The sequence below is a fragment of the Podarcis cretensis genome (assembly GCF_951804945.1).
Source record: "Podarcis cretensis genome assembly, chromosome: 1".
Taxonomy (NCBI): domain Eukaryota; kingdom Metazoa; phylum Chordata; class Lepidosauria; order Squamata; family Lacertidae; genus Podarcis; species Podarcis cretensis.
In genome coordinates, this window is record NC_137170.1 from 30,849,447 (window position 1) to 30,876,150 (window position 26,704).

Sequence of the window (26,704 nt, forward strand, 5' to 3'; positions counted from 1 at the left end):
GGACAGAAAAAAAGGAAGTTCACCACACAGCACAGAATCCACTATCACAAGATGTAGTGATAGCAACCAACCTGCTTAGGTTTGAAACATGATTAGACAAATTCATTCAGGTTACTCACCATGACTGTGTACAACCTTCAATATTGGAAACAATATGCTTCTGAATACTAGTTGTTGGGGAACATGAGTGGGGAGAATGTCCTGTTTAAGAAACTCATGCACTCAGTCATGGTAAGAACAAGATGTTGGACTATATGGTTCTTTGTGTTTGATCCTGGAGGGTTTCTTATATGAGCTATTCTCTCCTCTGGAAAGACTAAAAAGGCACGCTGATCATGGGGTCACAGTCACTCCCCACTACAGTCTGTTGTATTGCATTTCACTTGTTGTAATTACGGTATTTCTGAATCTGCATCTTTACATATAAATTAGCACGTGCCCTTTTAGTCATGTGTAAGTGGCCTCATCACCCTTTTTGCCATCCTCCACTGCCATCATTGAGAAGGTTGCAGGTGTGGGTGGATGTCTGGAAGTTCTCCTGGGTCAGGGCCAGGTGACTAGAACCGCAAGAGTTCCTCCGAAAGTGAGGGGGAAGTTACCATCCCTATGGTTTTATACTAAGCATAAGAATCCTGGCAGGAGCTCCCATTTCCATAGTAACCAGAGCAGGAGTTTGTCGAGGCAGATGGCTGCCTACAGCAGCAGCAGCAGCAGCAGGTATCCTTTCTCATTACCAGAGTGGTGGGGACTTGTCCTGGGTGGGAGTGAGGTTATCAGAGGCTAAAAAAAATACTATTCCTTAGTTTGACTAGGGATGCACTGGCCAAACAGCTGAAAGACAGGCTCCTTTGCTACAGACCCTCGGGTGCCGAGATTGGCAGAGGGGGCCCTCTTGGGAGTTCCTCTGCTCTGAGGCTTGGAGTAGTGGCAGCCTGGAATAGGGCACTTTCTGTGGCAGCCCCTAATCTGCAGAGCTCGGTTCCCACAGAGGTGTGTCCAACACCTTCATGATACAGCTTCCGGAGGATGCGGAGGATGCAACTCTTCAGCCTGCCTTTTGACACTTGAGGTGTATATTTTCAGGACTCACCTTATTTTTGTGATTTCAAGTTGTTTTAAACTCTTTTTGATACAGAGTTGGAGGGGCTGCTGGGGGCAATCTTATCCAGCCTCCTGCAATGTGAGGAATTACAACTGAAGCATCCCTGACAGATGACCATCCAACCTCTGCTTAAAAAACTTCCAAGGAAGGAGAATCCACCACCTTCTGAGGGAGTCTGTACCACAGTTGAACAGCTCTGTCAGAAAGCTCTATTGCTTGGGCAGAATCTCCTTTCTTGTAATTTGAATCCATTGGTTTGGGTCCTACCCTCTGCAGCAGCAGAAAACAAGCTTGTTCCATCTTCCATGTGACAGCCCTTTGGCTATTTGAAGGTGGCTATCACACCACCTAAACTACAGCAAAAGGGGACCTCTCAGGTTTCTGATATGCTTGGCAAGGGCCTCCTTCTCCTCCTGTTTTGAGTTAGCATCACTCTGCGTCAACATGTGCAGCTCAACCCCAGGCACCAGCTGGGCGAAGTAACTTTATTCAAGGCACGGTCATAGCAATAAATATAACAAGAAGATACATAACTCTGGCACATTCCTAGAGGGCAACAGCCAAGGGAAAGACAAAAGACCAGAGCTTCCCAAAGACACCATACCCAACTCACAGGCACTTTGCCTCCATAAAAGAGAAGCAGCTAAGACAGGAGGCCTTGAGGTTTGCTACATTAGCATGTGACTAGGCAAAGGTAATTTCATAGGTTCCAAGGAGGGAGTAGTAAGGAACTGCTTACTCACGCTACAGCACTGGTCCCGACCACCCTTCCTCAAATGCAGCCAGCTATGGCACTTGATAATAGGATGGGAGAAACCTGTGATCATATTCGTGCTGGATTAAGGTGAGTCCCTTCAACTGAGTCACATTCTGGGGTTCCACACCTCAACTTCTCTGCCTGTTTGTGAGGCATACACAACCTTCCCCCTTTCAGAAACGAGCCACAGTATTCAATGAAGTATTAACCTTTCCTCTCCTTCTGGCAGATGTGGGCCTGCTGCTCCCTCCTCTGAGGACTCGAGTGGCTCCAGTTTCTTACCTGTGGGAAATGTTGAAAAAACCCAGCACAGATAATAGCATAGAGATGCCTGACTATTGATACTACATGAAAGAGACTCATTTGGATAAGGAGGCCCTATCCTCTAATACACCAGAAGCCTGACCCTGTGCATATTCACTCAGATGTTAAGTTCCACTGCAGTCATCAGGGCTTCATCCAAGTTATGTGGGCATAGCTTCAGATGTGTCATTAGCTCAGTCCTGCTGCATTGGAGGATGAGCCAAGCAATCTTACCAAGGCAGACAGACGGTTCTTCAAGCCACCTATTCACTGACATAGCTGGTGCTGGCAGTGGCGTAGTGTGGGTTGTCAGCACCCGGGGCAAGGCAAGTAATTTGCGCCCCCTAACCCGTGGATTTGCGCCCCCTAACACTACCCCTAACGCTAACCCCCAGATGTTGCGCCCGGTGCGGCCGGCCCCCCTGCAGCCCCCACGCTACGCCACTGGGTGCTGGATCTTGCAGAATCACCAGTTCTCTACTGCTCACATCAAGTTTTCAAATGACTATTTTAGGGACAATATGACCACATCCTGCAACAGACATGTGTGTGAGATTATTTGGAGCAATGATGTGCATTACCAAATGTTGCTAAAGGCAGATAGTCCCCAAAGGGTACAGGAAAGGTTTGTAAACTTATACCCACAAAGCTGGAGCCTTGCAATCCTGCCAGCTTCTGGAGGATGGGAGCTCACCAGTTCAGTTTCAGAGTGGTGTGTTGCCTTTATTTAAGCCAGTCCTCTTTTGTAATCACATGACTTATTCCATATGTGTACACACACACCCTCTTCTGTGCTACGAATACTCAACATTCCAACCCTCTGCCTCTGAAACCTGTCACAGGTGACAGGACTGGCTCCTGGAACAGAATAACTAATACAGTTGCAGGCCACAAGCAACATCAAAAGGTGCAGACACAGTCTGCAAAAACAATTTACTGTCTCATAATTTTCTGCGAAACCTCAAAACACCAAGAAGACCGACCATTCCTCTTATGCATGTGCTTGTTTCCTCTTTGGACAGCTTCCAAGAACCCCCAGCCCCTGGAAAAAACATTTATTTATTTTTTAAACAATCCACAACCCAGTTTTAAAAAAACTGAATTTAACTCTCTTCAGTTAAACTGGAGATTGCTTTATGGCTCCCTGTATCTTCATCACTTGTTCACTAACATGTCCATTTTTTCCTTTGCCTGCTTTTTAAAACGTGGGCAGGTGACTGTGCATGGCACAAACTGCTTCTGAAATTGGGCTGCTGCATTTACTACTACACTGACGCAATAAACTTAAAGGGTGCCTTTTCTTTCCATAATAAAAGGCTGCAGTGTGGAGAATAACGCTACAGACTCTTCCGTGGCCGCACATGAGAGAAGCTAAAGCAATGAAAGATAATCTGTATTGCATAGATAAGGTTGAAGTTCACTCCCCAGTTAAAAGGATCTCAGGGTTGCCAAACACATTAAAAAAATTCTACATGGGACTATACATTAATATACTGTATTTTACTGTACGTACACTCAAGCAGCATGGTGTTCATCCAGCAAAATAGACGTATCTCATCGCACCAGCTGACTGATACTTTGCCTGTTAATTCTTACATTAAAGGTGGGATTTTTTTTGTACTCTGCCTGAGACTCTGGAAACCACCTCTCAGCAGATTGTTCTAGGCTGTACAGGTTTGACCATGGCAAATTTGTGGTTGGATCTGCCAACGTATTCCACTAAACACCAAACAGAAGTGGTCATGAATTAGATTGTTGCACTGGTGGCGGTGTAAGCGTTTAACCTTTCCTCTCTGCGGCCCTGGGTGAACTAAAAACAGTGACCAATTTTTAATTAACTAGTCCTAAGGTAGCCAGAAAAAGGGACGCAGGTGGCGCTGTGGGTTAAAGCCTCAGCGCCTAGGGCTTGCCGATCGAAAGGTTGGCGGTTCGAATCCCTGCGGCGGGGTGCGCTCCTGCTGCTCGGTCCCAGCGCCTGCCAACCTAGCAGTTCGAAAGCACCTCCGGGTGCAAGTAGATAAATAGGGACCGCTTACCAGCGGGAAGGTAAACGGCATTTCCGTGTGCGGCTCTGGCTCTGGCCAGAGCAGCGATGTCACGCTGGCTACGTGACCCGGAAGTGTCTCCGGACAGCGCTGGCCCCTGGCCTCTTAAGTGAGATGGGCGCACAACCCCAGAGTCTGTCAAGACTGGCCCGTACGGGCAGGGGTACCTTTACCTTTACCTTTTAAGGTAGCCAGATGCAAAAGAAGACAGAGCCCCACAACCATTAATACAGTGGTGCCTCGCAAAACGAAAAGAATCCGTTCCGCGAGTCTCTTCGTCTAGCGGTTTCTTCATCTTGCGAAGCAAGCCTATTGACGGCTTAGCGGATTAGCGCTATTAGCGCTTTTAGCGGCTTTTCGGCTTAGCGGATAAGCAGATAAGCGGCTTAGAAAGGGGGGGGGAGGAAAAAAACCCCGCAGGAACTTGCAAGACATTTTCGTCTTGCGAAGCAAGCCCATAGGAAATTCGTTTTGCGAAGCACCTCCAAAACGGAAAACTCTTTCGTCTAGCGAGTTTTCCATCTTGCGAGGCATTCGTCTTGCGGGGCACCACTGTATATGGACACAAGAGGGATTTCAGCAAGTCTAAGTTGCTGCACAACTCTTATAGGTGCCACTGTCCTTCCTCATTTGCATTTGGCCACTCTATCTAGTTTGCCTTTCTTACATACATATGAGTAACTAAGCAAGAAACAAGTGGGCAGCTTACCCTAGAGACACAGATGTAGCCAAGCCTTTGTGCTGCCTCGGATGCTGGGCTTTTGCTTCATGGGGGCAGGAATGGAGACTTACTCTATGAAGTCCCTATGCAGCCTCTATATATTAGAAGGAATGCTGTGTTATAGGCATTTTTATCTGTGGCAAGGTGTATGAATGATCTTCAGCTAAGAAAAGGAAATTCTGGGAAGCAGATTTACCTGGGCATAATTCCCACTGCTTTTAATGGGATTTACTTCCTGGATAGTAATTGCAGGTAAGCTTCTAATATAAATCTTTTTATTTAGCTATAATCACAAGGGGCTTTTTCTGTTTCTCAAACAGCAGTGGGCAACCTAGATCTGCCTTGTTTAAAACAGGCCTTGAAGATGGAAACAGGGCTTCTTCTACCTTCTCTCCCCACACCTACGGTGCCTTTTGACAGTTGCATGGACAGCAGAAATCTAAGAGGCAAACCTCTTATAACAGCGACAGAGTAGCTTGGGAACAACTTTCCCAATTACAGCACCAGCATGCTAGGAAAGTTTCACCCGCTTAAGAGTTGTGATACAGGCAGTAATTCAGCACACAGGAGTCCTGCTAGAAAAAGGGCATGGCAATTCTGATTTGTATGCAGATCACCTAATACTTCTCCTTCCTGCTTGCTCTCTTGCGGCTTTTACTTAGCTCCTAAGTAAAAAAATTTGGACAGCCTCATCCCAGGTTCTGAGCACAGCAGCCCACGAGAGGTCTCACTCCATTGCTCCTAGGGACTTTGCAGAATCATAGATTAATAGTCTCATGTTCTACTGACATGAATGATGATGAAGCACTGATCTAATGGGCTAGTATATAATGCAGCTGAGCCAGAGAAAGTCCTATACAACAGTGGTGGTTTCGAAATAAAATGGAATAATTCCCATGCACAAGTCTATCCTGGCAGGCACACCTATCATTTGGAGGCAAGGAGGCTGGCCAGATTTGGGCCTGTGATATCATGCAGCCTGTGCACTGGCAGCTTAGAACATGCTGGTGTACAAATGGGTTATTGTCACAGAAGGGTCAAGATGTCCCCACTGCCTGCCTGCCATCCCACCCAGCTCTCAAGCCAGTGCCAAATTAGATGTGATCGTGGCATAACCATATGTTTAAACTTGGATCTGTAACGAAGATGCTGAAAGTCAAGCAGGTGTGGAGATCCATTTTATGGAGCAAAGGGGGCATATGAGTGATGTGTACCAAACCCATAACCCTCCCCAGGGCTCAACCCCCTGCAGAATGTTATCTAGCCCTCTAATCAGGGCGCTAGCTGTTCGTTTAGCTCCTCTCCCGCACATGCTCTCCTCTTGCCTTAAAAGTTTGACTCTACCCCTGGTTTCTAGGGGTTTGCATCAGATCTGGATTTATACACACAGCTCTGCTGCTGTCCTGTCTGGTTTGGGCTCAGCTTCTACACAATCTCATTCATCACCCCCACCCCACCCCTCCGCCTTCAAGTTTGCTTTCCAACAAGGAACCAGGCAGTTTCCAACACGGTTGGAAAAAAGATAAGCAAAAATCTGAACATGGCAATTATTCTGGGCATAAAGCACACAACCAGTCAAACCTAGAAAAACAGAGACAAGTCAGGCCTGTCACTTAGGCCACACTGAGAAAGTAAGTCTTTTTTCGGAGGCAGTGAATTTGGGCAAAAGCAACAACTGCAGCAGCAACAAATGGGCATATAAAAAATGAAGCAGCTAAAGCACCTGTCTTTTGCAAATGCCCCTCTTGCATTCAGGAAACAATTGGGACTTTGCTTCTGCAACAAATGCATTACACTGGGCTGTGCAGTCAACTTGAATGTGTCTCGGGAGTCACCATTCTGCTCTCTACTCCACATACCCACACCCAAATGTTTTATAGAAAGGTTTGTAGCTACTGGGCGCATGATGCTATTTAAATCCAGACAGTCTCTTGCTCCTGCTGGCCTGAGCAGAGAAGGCTGCCCCCACTAGAGAAACATCTTCCTCTACCAAAAAAATAATAATATATAAATGAAAAGCAAAAATAGTGGAAGGCGAGGGAGACCAATTGGGGCAACGGAGAGAAGGGAAGATTTGTCAGAAGACACAAAAAGAGTCAAGCAATGGCAGTCTGTAGCCCTGGAGCAGAAGGATGAGAGGCAACATGTGGAACATGCTGCTGTTAAACAGCTGGGAGTAAAAAACTGAAGTAACACTGCCTATGCAGAACCTCCCTGTTCGTTCCATCTCTGCTGGAGAGTTGAGCTGCCATCCCAACACTGTGGCCAAGAGAACTGCAGCCCTGAAGGCCCATTGTGCATCAGCCTGAGTGGTTCTGGCCTAAGTAGCAAAACCAGACCTTTGCTCAAAATTGGTTTACAGCAGGACTGATATGGCAACTCAGGGCAATCTAGGCCTTGGGACATAATGCTTCCCTCCAGCACTCTTAATACTCAAAATGTTTCTCTGGTCTGTCTCATCACTCTGAGAGCTGGTGGTCAATGATAGCGGGTTTGGTCATCCAGCACTGGCCCGGTTCTGTATTCGCCCTCCGTGCTCTCCAGCTCTGTTTCAAAGCTCTGCAGGCCTCCCTCCTCCATGTTCTCGGCTTGCTCCAGGCGGCTGCCCATGGTGCCGTAAGACTGGTGAGCTGGGGAGGCTGCTGGCGTTAGGCTTAGTTCTGGCTCCTGAAGCACTGTAGCCACAAATATCTACAACACAAAGAGCAAGGAAGTTACAATTCAGAGGTCCTTTGCTTTGCATCTTGCTGAAAAGACAAATTTCTCCTGTAACTCTTCCCTTTTGTGAAAGGATAGTGACTGCAGAAACGCTGGCATGTGGACCTTGCCAGTCTGCATGAGGGAACCGGGACATTGCAAGCAAGTGTGCAAGGCAGTAAGGGAGGCATACAGGAAATGGAAGATATACTTACATTTGAATTGGGGGTTGAAGAGATGCTGCTCCTTTCTGTATCGTTGAAGGCACCTTCAGATTGCTCAGACATCTGCTTGCAGGTGGAGAGGAGAATAAAGTTGGGCGAGGGATAGAAAAACAAGGATTGATGCTTGACCCGTAGCTCCCAAAATGGTGATTCTCCCAAAAGCAAGTGTTACAAACCTGGAGCCTCCCATATAACATTTCCTATTATCTGGCTGGAACCAATGGGAGGGTCAAAACTTCTCCATCCCTGCTGTAGGTCAATAGATCATGGCTATTTTTGAGGTGGACGCCTTGTGAAAACACCCTCGTGTAAGGGGATATACTACTGAACTTAGACTAGGGAGACCCCCGGGTCAAATATCCACTCATTCACGAAGATCATGGGCTAAAACGCCTCACAAAATTATTGTGAGGACAAAATGGACCATACAGCACACATGCTACTTGGAGCTCCTTGGAGAAAAAGTGGAATACAAACCTAAAAAGCACAAAATGAGCTGTCACTACACTCTGAGAATGCACTTCTTTTTGTTTTCAGGCTATTCAAGGGCAATTACTAAGATTGTGGGGAAGTGAAAAATAGTTGTGTGACTCAGTGTATTATAGTGCCTTTTGAGGTACAAAAATGTAACACTGAAGAATAATGCAACCATAAAGAGGGAGAACAAATGCCCCTCAAAATGAATGCCCCCCAAAACCAGGAAACAATAAAAGGGATACCCAGTATGTAAAATATCAGCAATGTAAAATATCAGCAAGACTTGCAGCAGCATTTCTTTTTCTGTTTTCTCGTTGATACTTTGAAGTCCTATGCTATTCCTTATTGGAGTCATCAGGATTCAATAAGCACATACATAATTCTTCCAAGATTAGACAGCTTCACCTACAGTATCCAAACCTGGACAGAACTATATTCTTTTGGTCAGCATTTGAGAGTTGATTCCCCCCCTCCCCGGTATTCTGCGTATTTGTATGTTGTGTTTGTGTCATTTGTCAGAAGGAGTGGGGCAGAGGTCAGTCGAGGTCTACTAGTACATCTCTCCCTGGTTTGCAGTGTTTCAGCAAGGGTTTCCTGACTCGTATCTGTTTAACAACAGCAATAAAACAATATTCCCTGACTATATTTGGCTGCTGAAACCAAGAATGCTAACCAGGACCAGACTTTAGTCTGACAGGACTGTGAGATCTGTTCTGGTACCAAAGATAAACTCCTCCGTTCAGAATGTGTTCCAAGGCATCCAATTCTCTAGATGTATTTTCTAAAGTAGATCTGACAAGCATTTCACCTTTTTGGTAAAAGGTTTAATGCACGCATCCATCCATTTCAAAGCAAATGTATGTAGCGCAACATTTTAAAAGTGGTTGTGGGTGGAACATGCTAGTCTGAGAAGTGTGTACATGCATTGTAAATAATATTGTGGTAACCATCTCCCCATGCTTGGATTTTCCTCATGTAGCTCAGGTGACAAGTGGTCGTGAGCAAATGTAAGAAACAGCACACAGTAAACTGGGCACATTCTTGCCTTTCTTACCTGGTAACTGGAGGGCTTCCTTGGATGCAGCTTCTTCAGACAAAGGCCAAAGAAGGAAGAAAGGATGCAGGAGACAAGGACCACGCAGGTGAAAATGGTGATGGGTCTGATGGAGCCTACAGTGTTGACAGACCAGGAAATGACATTAGGTGCCATTGCTTTCTCTGCCTACAATTTAAAGTAGTCTGCAACTCCTGAGACCCAAACCTGCTTTTGTTAGGAGCAAGGCCTGTCACATCTGGATGAGGGCTCTCTAAATCACCAGTGGTGAATCTGTGGCCCTTTAGGTGTTATTGGACTCACCAGCCCCAGCCAACACAACATTCAAAGCAACTTCCTGGGGGTAATGTCACGGCTAAAATGGCCGCTGTTTCTTTAATGCGAATAAAGCTGGGTCAGCATGACTCAGCGGCCTGCAGCAGGTTGTATATATAAAGTGAGAAATGTTAGTTTGTGCTGTGGCTGGTGTTTGGGTTGGTTGGTTGGTGCGTGCTGGTGTGTATAGTTATTCAGTCGTGTTTTGCACAAAGACTTTTAAGAATAAAACTCTGCAAGGATATTCTCGTGGACTCTTTTATGCAGACAAGGGTCCGAGGACCAGGCTGAAGAGGCAAAGGGAGGTCAGAACCCTTTCCTTCTTCTTTTTTTGCTTTTTACAAACACTGACAGGTAAATGGATGCGCTCAGTCTGGATACTACTCAACCTTTCCTAAATAAATGTCAACAAGCCCCAGTCTGAGAGGAAGAAGGTTCAGCTCAGGGTATGCTTGATGACAGTCCTTGCCTACCTAGTCGGATGACGGAGAAGAAGAGCAGCCAGAACATGCAGAGGATGGGAGCTACCACCACCTGGCTCACAGCTGCCGTGTGGATGCGCTGGTTCAGTTTGGTGGGGATGTAGACATAGTAAATGTTGTAGCGGTCAACCATGTGCTTCAGCAGCATATACAGCAAACCTGCAGGCACAGATATGGAAGCAAAAGGACAAGGAATGGTCAAAGGAGATGCCGGTAGGCAAGATGATGAGGGGCTTGGCCAAGAGAGATTTTGCAGCAGACGATTCAGTGGGAGAGGCCACAGCTTAGCTAGTAGTGGGACACGTGCTCCGCATGCAGGAGGCCCCAGATTCAATCCCTGGCTTCTTCTGTTAAAAAGGATTCCAGGTAGCTGGGCTGGGAAAGACCTCTGCCTGTGACTGTTGCTGCCAGCCAGGAGTACTGGGCAGAATGGACTACAAATCCTGTACACCAGGCAAAGTACAAGGCCATAGTCATTTTCTGTCCAGAAAGTGTACTTCGGGAATGGGGTATTATAATTCAATGTGAAAGAGCTAAAACCTAAATAAATGTAGCTTAATATGCATTATTTACACATTATTACATTATTTACACAGAGCCTCCAGCTGCTGTTGGACTACAACTCCCATCATCCTTAGCTAGCAGGACCAGTGGTCAGGGATGATTGGAATTGTGGTCCAAAAACAACTGGAGACCCAAGTTTGGGAAACCCTGAGCTAGAGATTTGCTTTTTATTAAAACCAAACCAAACCAAACCAAACCAAACCAAACCAAACCCAGAACACTAATAATTCAGAGGAGCCTAGAATATCTTTGTGTGTGTGTTGATAGAGGAACACAGGAAGCTGCCTTATAACTGAGTCAGAGCAGCAGCATCTACACTAATTGGCTCAGTATTGTCTCTACCAATTGATTGCAGCTCTACAAAGTCTCTGAGTTTCCCAGAGACTGAATGTGGGATTCTGTGCGTGCAAAGCACATGTTCTACCACTAAGGTACAGTCCTTCCCCTTGCGTCAAGGCTACAGCCTTGAGCACAAATGCATAAAAACATCTAAGACAGGGGTAGGCATTATAGTGCCCTTCAGATGCTGTTGGATTACTCCCATTATTCCCAACTGGGGAAGATGAGAGTTGGAGTCCAACATCATTTGAAGGGCACCATATTGGCTACTCCTGATCTAAAGTTTTTAAATGTATAAAGTATGGCAGCCCAGTGTTTGCCCAGTGGATTGGAGTGCAGCCATGTGGATTTTGGTAAGGCTGCTTTTAGCTGTGAATCACAACTGCATGGTAGCAGAGCCCCACGTTTTGCCCTGAATCCTATTAGGCAAACTTCAGCAGCTGCCCTGCCCAGCAGCCCATCTTTATTCCCCATATCCTTCCCCATACATCCTGACTAGAATATTGATTTTCTCAAGTGACTAGACAAGGACAGGACCTTTGAGGGCTGGCAGAGATACTTACCAAAGGGGACAATAATGGGGCAGGTGATGCTATAGGTCATGACAACAGCAAATATACAGCAGGTCCAGGCATACTCCAATCCAAACTGGAACTCATAAGCTTGATTCTAAGGAAAACACAGCAGCACATTTATCCTGTTGTCTTCTACTTCATCATGAGGAGAGCTAAAAGAACACTTGTTGGCTGGGTTAGCACACTTAAAAGCTTTGAGCCAATATGATTTGTTTCCCTTAGCTACGGTTAAGCATTACATCTCTGTACCTAAATCATGGTTAAGTATTGGCCACAAACCAGGATGCAAAATCATGGTTCAAATAGGTTGCAAACCACTGCATTGGCCTGCACTGAGCAAACTGTGGTTGAGGCAGCTTCTGCCTCCCTGCCTCCTGAGCTTCTCTTGCCTGCAAAACAACAATCAGGTTTTGCTAACATCTCCTTAGATATGCCCTTTACAAGCTACATCATGGTTTCAATGTTTCTTTGGGATGTTAAGCAGTGTTTAGGCAACAGTGCTAACCATGGTCAATGTGTTAAGCATTGTCTGCTCTGGGCCAATCAGAAGCCCTCTTTGGGTGTCTAATACTCATGTGATTGAAATTATGTTAAGGTCCTCCGTGTTGCATCTCCGCTGCCTAGCCACACCACCCTCCACTCACAGGAGGAGGAAGTCTAAAGTGGGGAGATTCTCTACATTATTTAGCATCATACACAACCAGGATCGTATAGGCAGGGTTGTGCACACAGGGAGCCTAGACATGTGTAGATCCCACTTCAAACCTTCTCCCTCCCCCAAAGTGTGGAAGGCAGTGGGGCCAGCAGATGGTGACACAGTAAAAGAGGTGGGTCCCCGTTGGATGATAAGTATCATGACAGTGAACTCCCAAATACAGCTTGACTTTCATGAGATTCCCGCTCCATAAGAACCTGGGCCACCAGAACCCTTCTCCCAAGATTGCTGTCCTTGTTTTCCAATATTCTATCTGCAACAACAATGCAGAGGCAAGTGCCCTTCTGTGAAAAGAGAAAGCTAAGCTTCTCAAGAAGTGAAATTTTGTTCTCACTCACACACTGCATAGTATGCAGCTGAAACACATAGAATATATATATAATCCTAACTAATAACTCTCCAGGACTGAAGCTTGCGCTAAGTTGATGTTTCTCATAAACCTCTGGAGAAGCTGAACCTCAAGCCTGGCCATTTGTGAGTTTTTTGGTTGGGGGTGGGTGGCATTTCCACACCCTTACAGGACAGAGTTGCTTCAGAACAAAACATAACAAGAGGGAATCCCAGAGATTCACAAAACACAGAAGTGTCAAGAGGACAGCCTTCTGGTCCTCAGACAGGACGGCATGCGGCTGAGTGTGAGTGAGAAAGTAACGAAACCGCAAACCCGCTTGATGTGGAGTCGCTCCGGTTCAGACTTGGCAAAGCAGAGCCGCGTGGCATAGACAATGAGTCCAGGGATGCGCAGCAATTCCATGGCTGTCCCAATCAGGCTGGAGGTGACGACATAGTTGACAAAGAAAGCACCGTTGTCAGGCAGGAAAACACACCTAGATGGGAAGAAACCAGGGGCGGAGGAGTGAGAGGAGGGAGATGCTCTAAACAGACCGGGAGAAAGTGGCACTTCCAGAAACCTTTGCTGAGAACCAAGGCCACACATGCTCGTGACGTACCTCATAAACACAAACGAGGGCACCCATCCTGCCAGCAGAACTGGTGAGCCCTCTTTGTCTCTCACACACAGTTCTGAGCAATACTCACTGAAACTTGATCTCTGCCTGATCCACAAAGTGGGTGTCAAAGAGCCAGCGGAAGAAGAGATCCAAACTGAGAACAGAGAGCAAGAATGCAACAGAGGCTTATTCTTTTGCAAGGAAACTTGTGCAGGACACCCAGGCCACTAGTCTAGCCCCCTAAAGGTTGGGGCTATGCCAGCAGGACCACCATGCCAGCTTCACCAGTGTGTCTGTGCATTCCCAGCTTCAGAGTACATTGCCCTAGCCTGTACATGGAAGCTATAGTGATGCTGGTGCTGGGGGGGAGGGGAGGCTCTGCTTCATCACCACAGCCGCTGCTGGTGTAGCCTTTAGGATTTTTGTTGTGTAGCCCCAAGGCCCCTGTGATTTGCCCCTCTCCAGACCTTCATACATACCGCCCTCTTATACAGATATACCACCTACTACTTTGTCTCTACTTTCTCATGCAAATCAAAATGCCCGAGAAAGCATTTATTTTGCTTTAGAAAGGAAGAATGGAGTGCCAAGTCAAGTCTCAATCCTAAATAAATTTACCTCTAAAGTGAGCTTAATTTTCTCTTTTGAAAGGAGTGGATTCAATTTACCTTCTTTTTATATGACAGTAAGCTTAATATCAGCAAATCACTTAAAAAACAAGGTTTTATGTGGTAATTTGAGCTACCACATGGAAAACACACTCGTGCAAATCTCCCCCAAATCTCAAGTGCTGCTGATTCACTTCTGGCTTTAAATCTTGCCAACTACTTATTCAGAACTGCTGGTCTCCCTATCAGAGGGGGGCTGAACTGCAGTGTGTTCTGTGAGACAGGAAGCATGCATTCAATCTGCAAACAAAACCTTCAAGAGGCTTCACAAAAGGCCTGAACAAAGGAAGAATGATTTGTGTTTTAACACCTGCAAGCTGCTTTGTACCTGGTCAATCCAAGTGAGGGCAAGATGATCACCATAAACACCAGGAAAAAATAACACTTGTGCATTGTGATCTGATTCTCATTTGACCTAAAAGGGAAAAACAACAACAACAAATATTTATCCCACCATATTTATCCCATGGGGAGAGACAATCAGCAACGTAACAGGAGCTAGGTTAGAATTTTGTAGTAAAACTCCCGAAATCTACTAAAGCAACCTGATAAAAACATCCTCAGATTCAGCAATAAATATCACAGAATGTCACTGAAACACACTATGAGGTTTTGATGAGGACTTTGCATTTTTCTTTTTTTGGTTTTTGTTTAGATTAGTTTGTTTTTTCTTGTATTGTATAATGAAAAGCCTTAATAAAATCTGATTTAAATAAAGCAGCATACAGTGGTACCTCGGGTTACATAGGCTTCAGGTTACAGACTCCGCTAACCCAGAAATATTACCTCGGGTTAAGAACTTTGCTTCAGGATGAGAACAGAAATCGTGCTCCGGCGGCGCGGCAGCAGCAGGAGGCCCCATTAGCTAAAGTGGTGCTTCAGGTTAAGAACACTTTCAGGTTAAGTACGGACCTCCGGAATGAATTAAGTACTTAACCCCAGGTACCACTGTACATTGTGTGTGGCATAATGGTTATAGTGTTGGAATAGGACCTTGGAGGCTAGGGTTCAAATCCCTACTCAGCCATGAAGCTCACTGAATGACCTGGGGCCAATCACCGTCTCTCAGCCTAACCTACCTCACAGGGTTGTTGTGATGAAATAGGGAGGAGGAGGAGAAACATGTACACCACCTTGAGATAAAGGCAGTGTATCAATGTAATAAACAACAACAACAACAACAATAATGAGAGTTACAAACCCTTTTACTCCAATATGAATAAATAAAATAAAGCATGGGGTTCTTCTAGGGTTTACCAGGTTTTTTCTTTTAACTTAGGAAACCATGCTATTAAAACAACCAGATAAAAGGATTCCCAGATTCAGCAATGAATTTTACTGACTGTTACTGTCATAGCCAGGTAGATCCCCAGAGAAACTCTGAAAATGCGTAATGCAACAAAATCTAACCCCTGGGGTTTGTTTCCAGCATAAAACCATTTTAAAAGTTGGGGGTGTAAGGATATGAGTTACCTCGTCCAGTGCGATTCGAAGAAAGCAGAGTAGTACACGATGAAAGGCAGGAAGACTGAGAAAGCCCAGAGCAGCAGCGTGGGGAAGAACTGGGTGACAATAGGATTCTGGGAAATGATATAGACAGGAGGAATAATATTACTTAATACTTTTACTGAGAATCCAGCAGCTTCTCTCTCTGCCGCACCCTGGGAAACAGGACTAAAAGCATACAACTTCTCCTTGATAGTGCATAGCCTGGGTTCCCCTCTCATTGCTGCTAATTCAGTCACTGACCGTAAGTGCGGCTTGGGGAAAAACAACGCCACATCAAAGGCAAAAAAGGATGAATGGCTGTTCTGTGCTGGGAGATTTCTGCCACAGCTCCTTCTCTAAACCAGAGGATCACCTGTGTCATTCTTCCTTCGGTGCAACAACCTATTCAGTATCGGGATGCATTTGAAGATCAAAGATGAAGATGGCAAGTACCATAGCACAGAGCACACAGCAGTCTGGCTCCCCTGCGCAGAGCAGTGCTAAAGGCTCCACTATCAGGACATTTGGCAGAGATTTTATTCCCTGTCCAATGCTTTCACAGGTAAATGCTTCTCTTTTGGGGGTGGATGGGCATGGAATGGGCAAGCCCTGAAAAGCAGGGAGTGGGAATGTTACCCTCCCCATAGCTGGGCTCTAGTACCAATAAGGAAGAACCCCACAGGGGATGGCAGTGCGCACCTTGAGGCTCTCCACAGGCCGCGTGACGTTGAACATGTCCATGGTGTTGACAATGATGGCGGGCGTGGTGAGGAAGAAGAGGAGGATGAAGAGGCAGATGTTGAGCACGACAAATCGCACCCACCACGAAGCACCGCTGACGGATAAGTTCTCCCTACAAAAAAAAAAAAGCATGAGGAGCATGCGGAGTGCAGGGAAGGCAGCCGGCCAAGAGGTGACAGCAGCTGCCGTCAACCTGATGCCTTCCAGATGTGTTAAGACTACAACTCCCATCAGCCCCAGCCAGCACGACTGCAGACTGAAGCACACGGAGGGCACCAGGTTAGTGTAGGCAGAGTTAAGAAGTTCCCATCTCATAATAACACTCTTGCCCTCACTTTGGGGGTTTAGGACTTCTGCATAAATCTTAATATCTAACTAGGAATATACTGATTGTGCGCAAAGCGTTTGCAGTTGTTTGCAACATGCTGGCTGCTGAAATTAGTGATTGTTTTAAAAAGGTAACACTGGCTTGAGGATTATTTGCTTTGTGGATGACCAATCAGTGGCACACTGTACCCACAAAAGTATGGTGTTTGCTGGATAATGCAGATGTTTGGAAGCATCTATAGATGAATACTCACTTCAACCAGATAGGTCTGCTAGGTGGCCAAGGAGAAGGGCCATAACTCAAGTGGTGTAGCATCTGCTTTTCATGCAAAAGATCCAAGGTTCAATCTCTGGTGTCTCCAGGTAAGGTTAGGAGAAACTCCCAGTCAGTATAGACAAACTGAGCTAGATGGACTCAGTATAAGGCAGCTTTCTTTGGTCCTTGCGGAAGCTGCAAAAATCCTGTCAATATCCTCGAGAACAGTTTCTACACCACCTTTGTGTAGTGTATTAACTGCAGTCAGCAGATGGTGCTATTGTTTCACCCAGTTCTTCCACAAGCAATGATACAAAAACAGTTAAGATTCTAAGGTGCGGTAAGAAATCAATTGCGGCATACGCTTTTGTGGGCTCGAGTCCAGTTCATCAGTTGCGTGCGGTGTAAACCCTAGTTGCAGGTATATCTACACATGGAAGGGCAGTAAGCAGTGAGATCAGAGGGAAATAAAATGCAAAAATTACAGACAGACCTCACTGCTTACAATTCTCCAATCAACTATGTATATACATGCACTTGAGGATTATTCTTCATGCCACTGGTGAACTGGAATGTGGTCTGTAAAAGCTAATGCTGCAATAAATTGGTTAGTCTTTTGGGCACCACAAAACTGTTGTTTTTGTTGCAATGCAGAGTAACATAACTTTCCCTGTGGAAATATATTAAAAAGTCTGCCTTCTGCCACATGAATGTGTCTGAATACTAAGGTTCTCCTCTATGATTGCATACATATCACACATTCAAAGCACATTTCATTGTGAACTGCCCTGAGATCTATGGGTAGAGGGTGGTGGTACTACAACAACAACAACAACAACAACAACAACAACAACAACAACAACAACAACAACTTTGTTGCTCAAAGAATTCTGGGTACTGTAGTTTGGGAAGGCTTGCTGGGAATTTTAACTCTGAGGAATGAACTGCAGTGCCCTGAGGGGGGAAATGTGCTTTGAAGGTATAGCTGTACGCAGCCAAATCTCCCTGAGGCACTGGCTGTGGGGTAGCTCAGGACTCCATGGCTGCCATAATGACCATGGGGCTGTCCCAAATGTCATCGGCCCAATGCATGTGGCAGGCTACACTCTGAACCTTGTTTTCTCAACTGGGTAGGAAGAAGGCGATCCGAAAGTGGGAGATACTGACATCAGTCCCTTATCATGGTCAGATCACTTCCTGCTGAGATTTAGGCTTTTGGCACCTTTTCCCCTCTGCAGAGGTCTGCCCTTGGAGTCTAATGGATCCACCTATAGCTTACCAGAGCATAGATTACAGAAGTTAGGCTATTCTCATTTTGTATTTTTATGTTGTGAACTGCCCTGTGATCTTCAGATGAAGGGTGGTATACGGATGTAATAAATAATAATAAATAATAATTCCCCTAGGGATTCATTTCAGCATGTAATGTTAGTTGCCTCGATTACTGTTTTATCAATTTTGCTGAATTTTTATGTAGTGAATTTTCAACAGTGGCTACAAAAAAGCACCAGAATAACCAGAGACTCTCTGGACTCACCAGCATCTTTCAACATCAGTGCCCAAAGGAACATTTACATCTCTCTCTCTTTTCTGCCTGATGTCACTGCCCAGGCCAGCCTCCCGTAACCTGATGCTGTGCTGGATGGGGCTGACAGATGTTTTCTAAAACATATTGGGGGCATTAGGTTGGAGAAGGCTGGCCTAGGGTTTAAAGCGGTGGATTTGCTAGTCTTGAAACACCCAAAAGTATAACACAGAATCTTAAAATTTCAACATGTTAAACTTGCTCCTTGCCTTGATGCTCCCTTGAAAACCAAGATGGCAGAAGCATGGGAACTTACCAGATGATGTCGTTGGGAGCGGGGGCATAGCTGACCCCCCAGCAATGGGATTTCACCACTGTGGTAACAGAAGACTGTTGTGGATGCTTGCGACACCAGACACGGCTGTAATCCTTCAGAATGCTGGGGGAGAGAAGAGGCAACAGCTGGAGGAGGGTGGTCCAATACCACTTCCATACAGAATGTAGCTCCATTTTGGACAAAAGGGCTGGGGCTTCTTGGTAGTGGCGCCCACCCTGTGGAACACCCTCCCACCAGATGCCAAGGAAATAAACAACTATCTGACATTTAGAAGACATCTGAAGGCAGCCCTGTTTAGGGAAGTTTTTTAATGTTTGATGTTTTATTGTGTTTTTAATATCCTGTTGGAAGCCACCCAGAGTAGATGGGGAGGCCCGGCCAGATGGGTAGGGTATAAGTAATAAATGATGATGATGATGATGCAGAAGGTCCCAGGTTCAATCCCTGGCATCTCCAATAGGGTTGGGAGAGATCACTGCCCCAAACCCTGGAAAACAGCACCCAATCAGTCAATACTGAGTCAGATGGGCCAATGTTAGACTCTGCATAAGGCAGTTTCCTATATTCCTAATGTTCCCCTTGGAGATAATCCTTTCTGACCTCAAATACGGTGAAAGTTAAGACGTTCAGTGTGAACAAACTCCTAGAGTAGTAGCAGGGAATACTCACGTGGCTGTCATCCTCTCATCCTGAAATGTGACAAAAGCCATGTCGAGGCGTTTTAGCGCAATCCGGCTTCGCTCTGCATTAAATTCATCTGTCAATTTCTCTTCTAGCTCCCCATAGTATTGCTCCGCATCTACCTAGCAGGGAGAAAAGGAAGCATGCTCAGTTATTGGTTCTGCTTTGAAATGCCTGTGAGAGTAAATGCAGAATGAAGTTATCATCTTCTGTCTTCACGCATTCTCTGAAAGGCTGCATTCACCGGCTGCTTCCTGAAACTCCAACTACCGCACAATTATTTTTTTTGTGAGACAGCAAGAATGATATATACTGGTTTAATCTAGGCATTTTCCATCACCAATGTAAACTGATTATACTTGCTGTAATGAGGTGGAGTAAAAGTCCAAGGCCAGACTCCGCAATAAAATTGGTACCAAGCAAACATTCATCAGCTGCCAAATTCTAGCCCAGGAGTTGCAACTGGAGTGAATCAGCTGTCACAGGAAGGTGTGTGCATGCAAGTGAGAGAGATTAACTGCGTCATTCCAGCCCTTTCAGGCAGACACTACTTGAAAAAGAACAGCAATAACTATGTCAAGGAGACTATGGTCTCAGTTGGAATAACAGCTGCCAGCTGCCAGACAGTATTCCAGCAAGGCCTCTAGATGGTGCAAGCTGGAGCACGTCTTCCGAGATGACGTAGAACCGTGAAACAGTTTGTAACAGTTTCAGCCCAAGCCCTGCCTTTAGTCCCAGACTGAAATATTGGGCCCATTTTTAATTTTCACTACCTTATGTGCCTTTCTCTATATCTCTCTCCCTCAGACACACTGTCTATGGATATTCTAATGATCCCCGCTTCTGTCCCAATCTGAAATGCTGGGCCCATTTTTAACCTCATGTATCCATTTCTCTATAAATTATTGTCTTCACTGCGCTTTCTCTCGGTGCTCAAACAATCCCCTTTAGTCCTAATCTGAAACATTGGGCCTTAAAAAATAAATAAATTCCCTCGTGTGTCTGTCTTTATAGAATCCTTTCTTTATCTCCTATGTTCTGAACACAGAGGAAGAGAGACACAAACAAGCCTCCTCACACATTTACAAAATGTGCATGCAGAATGGGGGGAAGAGTGCCACTGGTGTGGCCCATCTCTGACTTGGGCTTAACAAAATTGTGGGTCCCAATTCACTAGGTGAAGGCCAGTTGTGTAGCAGACCAATATCAGCTCTGTCATGAACTGGGTCTAGGGGGCAGGCAAGTGCTCAAGAAAAACACACACACTCCCATTTCCAAGTTTTTCTCCCCTGTCACTGGGTGACATTTCCCTGAGGCTGCTTAAGAAAGACCTGTGTGCCCCGAGGGAAGGCAGAAGCTAGGAGACTTGGGCCAGGGGGCACTAACCATCAGCTCCTGACAGAACCATCAAGAGGTCTGAGAGAACTGTTGGAGCAGGCCTTTCCCCCACCACCTTCCCTGGGGCTGCTCAAGAAAGGCCTGTGCAGCCTGAGGGAAGGCAGGAATGAGGGAACACAAGCCAGGGAGCTTGTTGCCATCAGCTCTTGGAGAGGCCTGAGATGACTCTGTCAGTCACTCTGCGTTTTATAACATGCATTTGTTTTCATATTTTAAAACTACAAACCATGTTTGGGCGCCTTGGCAAAAAGGTGGTTTCTAGGGAGACGCAGGGGGACGCATACCCCTAAACATTTTGTGAATCTAATGGAAGAAACTAATTTTAAAAAAAAATTAGTTTCTTCTCTAGCACGGTGAATCATCACCATTGAATAGCACGGTGACTGGTCAGTTTTGTTGTTACCACCTCCGATGGCAGCTTCATTTCCTGAGTCTCAGATGGAAGTGAGTGTTTAAAATGTGAAGCAGTGTGGAATGCGGATGTGTGGTGTTTTACTGTCAGCTGTGTAATATGAGGTAATGCATGTTCTTTGTACTTTTGTCCATTTATTTTTCCCAATTTGAACTATAAAATGGAGATTTTCTTGAGTCAAAATGAGAGCACCCCTAAACATTTTTTTTTTTAAAAAAGCACTGTATAAAAGCAATCACTCAATCAAACTTCACATGGAAATTGTCTCTAGCTTAGCTTGGTAGCAAGCAGACTAACAAATCAACAGGGTAATGGACAATCATAAATGCCCACGGTCAGTTTCATGTGCCGGCCCTGAATTTCACTCTGTACCTCTTCAAAGCCGCAACTACGGCAACAGAATATCCGTGAGCAGGGGTGGATCTTGATCATGATTTTCCCCTCCTTCTGAGCCTTGGTGGTGAAGTAAAGCCTCCCCTTCATTGCCTTGCGCCTGCCAGCAAAAACGAAGCAGAGCGGAAAGTTAATGAGGCTGCCCATTGAATCATTGTGTTCAGAATTACCATATTGTTCTTTGTATAACACGCCCCCATGTATAAGACAACCCCTATTTTTTTGGGGGGGGGGATTGCCCAAAGTTGTTGAGCAAGTCAATCACATGGCCAATTGCCTCTGACAATCTCGTGCTGGCTGCTGCCACCAACTGCCCACCCACCCACTGCTATCCGTGTATAAGACTCACAATTTTTGCCCATCATTTTGAAGGATAAAATATTGTCTTATACATGGAAAAATACGGTAAGTGCATTTCCATGCATGCACAACTGTGATTGCTTTGCTTAAGTTTGAGGCTTTTGGATTCCGTACAGCAGGGGTGGGGGACCTTTTTCATCACAGGGGCCAAATTCCCTTCTAGGCAACCTTCTGAGGGCCACATGGCAGTGGTGAGTGGGGACAAAAGTGGGCAGAAAAACAGGTGTAAACGTTGCCTTCGTACAGCATTCTAGTGTCTCCACATCCATACATGCTCCATCCAGACAAGCAAAAGAGGCATGAAATAGTTCATGGACACTTTCCAACCAGGCCAGTGAGGAGTGTGGACTGGGGGCAGTTCTCAGGGTCAGATAAAGAGGACTGGGAGGCCACATTTAACCTCTGGGTCTGAGGTTTCCCACCCCTGCATTACAGAATTACATCCTCAGAACCTCATCTGTGATGTTCCTAGGAAATAATGTTGCAGTGCAGCTCTTGACATTTACATATTTATTTAAATATGCAGACAAAATACTTGTTTAAATAGGTATCAAGGTGTGTGGCCTGGATCCTTTGGCTCTGTGAATGGGAACCTCCATTCATGGAAGAAGAGCTGCACTCACAGAAGAAACCCTGTCATGACCTCAAATCTCCTTTCATTCACGGAGTAAAAAGTTGTGAGTTGAGGCAGTGTATTTGGAGACATATCTTGAGAGGAATTTATTTAAAATTGCAGATTAAATGTGAGGCCTGAATGGAATTATGGGTAAAAATGGTATGTTTAAGTGACACAGACCAGAAAGGGGTCTGCCCTTTAACTGTTTCCATTCCAGCTGGTCATTGTAAGTACTATTCAACATTAAGAACTGACGTGTGAGTTTGCTTTCCCCCCCTCTTTCTTCCCTGTTCCTTTCCCCTCATGCGCTGTGCCTTTTCGATTGTAAACCTGATGGCAGAGACCATCTTGTTTTTATCAAAGGTACACCACTCTGGGAGCCTAAGTGCTCTAAGTAAAATAATAAATAAAATGCAGCAAATAATTGCCAAGATGCAAGTCTTTGTCGTGTTAAAAGGATCAGACACAAGCTTCTCCCTTGTGTCTTGCAAAGTGCCTGAAGCAATTCTCAAGGCGGGGTGAGAACAATCTTGCTGAAAGGTGCTTGCTACTGCACTGTAAAATTGATATCAGGATATCTGCTTAATAGAATCCAAGGAGTTTAGAGAAATCCAGGTCACAGCAGAAAAACAACACACCCACCTCTCTGAATCCAACTTCATCAGTGTGCGAACATCAGAACAGAACTGGACACCAGTCACTGTGCAGCTTGGGTAAGCCTCACTGTTGAGAAGAGACAATCAAGATATTTAAGGAACATGCTCACCTGTGAAAAGGAAGTGATGGAGCTTGATCAATCCTGCCCATCCCATCCCTGGTGTCACAAGGGAACGGAGACTGGGATGGGTCCATGAAATACAGAATACCTCTTTAGAAAGCTGTTGTAGCAGCGATTGGTTAAAAATGGGACATTACCTTATGAATGTATTTATTTTATTTTTGTATATTTATATCCCACATTTCACCCATCTTGGGACCCAAGATGTTGTATAAGTGGTACCCAGGCAGTCTCCCATCCACCTTCAGTGAGTGACTATTACTAGCTAGAGAAGAAAGGGGAAATGTTTAGAGGCATGGATATCAGCTTATAGTTGCACTTACTGGAAATGTTTGATGACAAGGGAGGGATCCATAATATCTTTGGGAATCCTAGTAACCATCAGGGTCCGGGCCACCTTAGGGAGAAGAAAGGGAGAAAGTCCCTGAAAAAAGGAGACACCTTACTGTAGCCCACCCAAATAATTTTGTTATGGGATGGCATGAAAATTAAAATAAAAGGAACCCAAGAGGGAGTTCTCATTTTTGGTCCACAGCTCTCATTAAGGACACAGGCGCCAGACTCCAAAATTCCCCAACAGTGGATGTTGACCTGACTGAAACATACTGGGATCTATTCTCTCTTTTGAATTAAATTAACCTTCCCACTTGCAGCTAATTCATAACATTAAAAAAGATGTAAAAAATTACTGTTTATATAGGAGTCTTTCCTACATAAGACGCTTGCCTCTTTGGTTTTCTGAGCAATTTGCGAAAGGCCACCTAGTTAATTAGTTTACAGCTGGCTTGGGATTTCAACCCACCTCCTTCCAGAGCAAAATCCAACAGTCTAACCATACCAGTGTGAACTTCTTGAAACCAGCTTTGGACCCAAGGATCTCCCTTAGCAAAGGACAATGAAAACACCTCATTACCCAGAGTTTCTCTGAGAGGGCAGAAGGGGAAGGCGTGAATGGGGCCACTGAATTTCTCACCTTCTCATTCTCCTTGTATTCAAGTTGGATGGAGTGATGAGCCATGCAGAGCACAGTGATGATGAAATAGAGGAGGGCAAAGATGCTGTGCAGCCACAGGAGACGGTCACTACAGGAGACAAAAGGAAATACATTTTTTTCCAAAAGGGATCTTGGCCAGAAGATAAGGAAGCTACAACTGTTTCTTGAGGAACACCTAGAATCCCTCATTATGGGAAGTAGGCAACAAGTTCCACCCTCACATAACAATATCACAGTTTCATGGAGAGAGGGCTAGCCCAGAAGTACCCCAAATTACCCCTGCGTCTTTACACACACAAAAAGCTTCCCAATAGTTGTAAAAGAAGGAAACAAGTAGAACCTTAGTTTCTGGATCTTTTTTCTCTACGCATTGAGATCATCACAGAGTCATGCATGTTGGGGATGGAAATATGGGGAACAGGTCAAAGTCCAGCAGTAGACAAGAAAGTAGAAAATTGCACAGTGTGTAAAAAGTGACCCTGAATTTGTTGCCATGAGGTTGTTGTTGTTGTTTAGTCGTTTAGTCGTGTCCGACTCTTCGTGAGCCCATGGACCAGAGCACGCCAGGCACTTCTGTCTTCCACTGCCTCCCGCAGTTTGGTCAGACTCATGTTTGTAACTTCGAGAACACTGTCCAACCATCTCGTCCTCTGTCGTCCCCTTCTCCTTGTGCCCTCCATCTTTCCCAACATCAGGGTTTTTTCCATGGAGTCTTCTCTTCTCATGAGGTGGCCAAAGTATTGGAGCCTCAGCTTCAGGATCTGTCCTTCCAGTGAGCACTCAGGGCTGATTTCCTTAAGAATGGATAGGTTTGATCTTCTTGCAGTCCATGGGACTCTCAAGAGTCTCCTCCAGCACCATAATTCAAAAGCATCAATTCTTCGGCGATCAGCCTTCTTTATGGTCCAGCTCTCACTTCCATACATCACTACTGGGAAAACCATAGCTTTTACTATATGGACCTTTGTTGGCAAGGTGATGTCTCTACTTTTTAAGATGCTGTCTAGGTTGGTCATTGCTTTCCTCCCAAGAAGCAGGCGTCTCTTAATTTCGTGGCAGCTGTCACCATCTGCAGTGATCATGGAGCCCAAGAAAGTAAAATCTCTCACTGCCTCCATTTCTTCCCCTTCTATTTGCCAGGAGGTGATGGGACCAGTGGCCATGATCTTCGTTTTTTTGATGTTGAGCTTCAGACCATATTTTGCGCTCTCCTCTTTCACCCTCAATAAAAGGTTCTTTAATTCCTCCTCACTTTCTGCCATCAAGGTTGTGTCATCTGCATATCTGAGGTTGTTGATATTTCTTCCAGCAATCTTAATTCCGGCTAGGGATTCATCCAGTCCAGCCTTTCGCATGATGAATTCTGCATATAAGTTAAATAAACAGGGAGACAAAATACAGCCTTGTCATACTCCTTTCCCAATTTTGAACCAATCAGTTGTTCCATATCCAGTTCTAACTGTAGCTTCTTGTCCCATATAGAGATTTCTCAGGAGACAGATGAGGTGATCAGGCACTCCCATTTCTTTAAGAACTTGCCTAGTTTGCTGTGGTCGACACAGTCAAAGGCTTTTGCATAGTCAATGAAGCAGAAGTAGATGTCTTTCTGGAACTCTCTAGCTTTCTCCATAATCCAGCGCATGTTTGCAATTTGGTCTCTGGTTCCTCTGCCTCTTCTAAATCCAGCTTGCACTTCTGAGAGTTCTCGGTCCACATACTGCTTGAGCCTTCCTTGTAGAATTTTAAGCATAACCTTGCTAGCATGTGAAATGGGTGCAATTGTGCGGTACTTGGAGCATTCTTTAGCACTGCCCTTCTTTGGGATTGGGATGTAGACTGATCTTCTCCAATCCTCTGGCCACTGCTGAGTTTTCTAAACTTGCTGGCATATTGAGTGTAGCACCTTAACAGCATCATCTTTTAAAATTTCAAATAGTTCAGCTGGAATACCATCACTTCCACTGGCCTTGTTATTTGCAGTGCTTTCTAAGGCCCATTTGACTTCACTCTCCAGGATGTCTGGCTCAAGGTCAGCAACCACACTACCTGGGGTGTACGAGACATCCATATCTTTCTGGTATAATTCCTCTGTGTATTCTTGCCACCTCTTCTTGATGTCTTCTGCTTCTGTTAGGTCCTTACCACTTTTGTCCTTTATTATGGTAATATTTGAACGAAATGTTCCTTTCTTATCTCCAATTTTCTTGAACAGATCTCTGGTTCTTCCCATTCTGTTGTTTTCCTCTATTTCTTTGCATTGCTTGTTTAAGAAGGCCTTCTTGTCTCTCCTTGCTATTTTTTGGAAATCTGCATTCAATTTCCTGTATCTTTCTCTATCTCCCTCGCATTTTGCTTGCCTTCTTTCCCCCGCTATTTGTAAGGCCTCATTGGACAGCCACTTTGCTTTCTT

At 45.2% G+C, this 26,704-nt stretch overlaps 1 protein-coding gene and 2 long non-coding RNA genes across 8 annotated transcripts in view; 1 reads left to right on the forward strand and 2 right to left on the reverse strand.

Moving 5' to 3' along the window:
* Positions 1–1,549: 1,549 nt before the first annotated feature.
* Positions 1,550–3,995, reverse strand: LOC307214298. Its single transcript, XR_013837895.1, has 2 exons — positions 2,608–3,995; positions 1,550–2,441 (listed from the first exon to the last, which is right to left on the reverse strand). It is a non-coding gene; the product is annotated as an uncharacterized lncRNA (long non-coding RNA).
* Positions 3,996–5,181: 1,186 nt separating this feature from the next.
* Positions 5,182–26,704, reverse strand: part of TMEM63C (transmembrane protein 63C) — a 66,402-nt gene continuing 44,879 nt past the window's right edge. For 4 of the 6 annotated variants that reach the window (XM_079971901.1, XM_079971902.1, XM_079971903.1 and 1 more), the window contains 16 exons: positions 24,274–24,382; positions 23,624–23,697; positions 23,165–23,245; positions 21,526–21,646; positions 19,332–19,465; positions 18,642–18,764; positions 16,176–16,329; positions 15,462–15,568; positions 14,317–14,403; positions 13,409–13,474; positions 13,035–13,197; positions 11,644–11,749; positions 10,169–10,336; positions 9,381–9,496; positions 7,841–7,915; positions 5,182–7,619 (listed from right to left, as the gene is read on the reverse strand). In XM_079971901.1, the coding sequence (XP_079828027.1) occupies positions 7,407–7,619; positions 7,841–7,915; positions 9,381–9,496; positions 10,169–10,336; positions 11,644–11,749; positions 13,035–13,197; positions 13,409–13,474; positions 14,317–14,403; positions 15,462–15,568; positions 16,176–16,329; positions 18,642–18,764; positions 19,332–19,465; positions 21,526–21,646; positions 23,165–23,245; positions 23,624–23,697; positions 24,274–24,382 (1,897 nt within the window). In that variant the 3' untranslated portion in view covers positions 5,182–7,406. The remainder of the gene's footprint in view (positions 7,620–7,840; positions 7,916–9,380; positions 9,497–10,168; positions 10,337–11,643; positions 11,750–13,034; positions 13,198–13,408; positions 13,475–14,316; positions 14,404–15,461; positions 15,569–16,175; positions 16,330–18,641; positions 18,765–19,331; positions 19,466–21,525; positions 21,647–23,164; positions 23,246–23,623; positions 23,698–24,273; positions 24,383–26,704) is intronic. The other 2 variants (XM_079971904.1, XM_079971906.1) reach the window with 1 other exon arrangement.
* Positions 19,474–23,219, forward strand: LOC307214351. Its single transcript, XR_013837959.1, has 3 exons — positions 19,474–20,757; positions 21,079–21,257; positions 23,112–23,219. It is a non-coding gene; the product is annotated as an uncharacterized lncRNA (long non-coding RNA).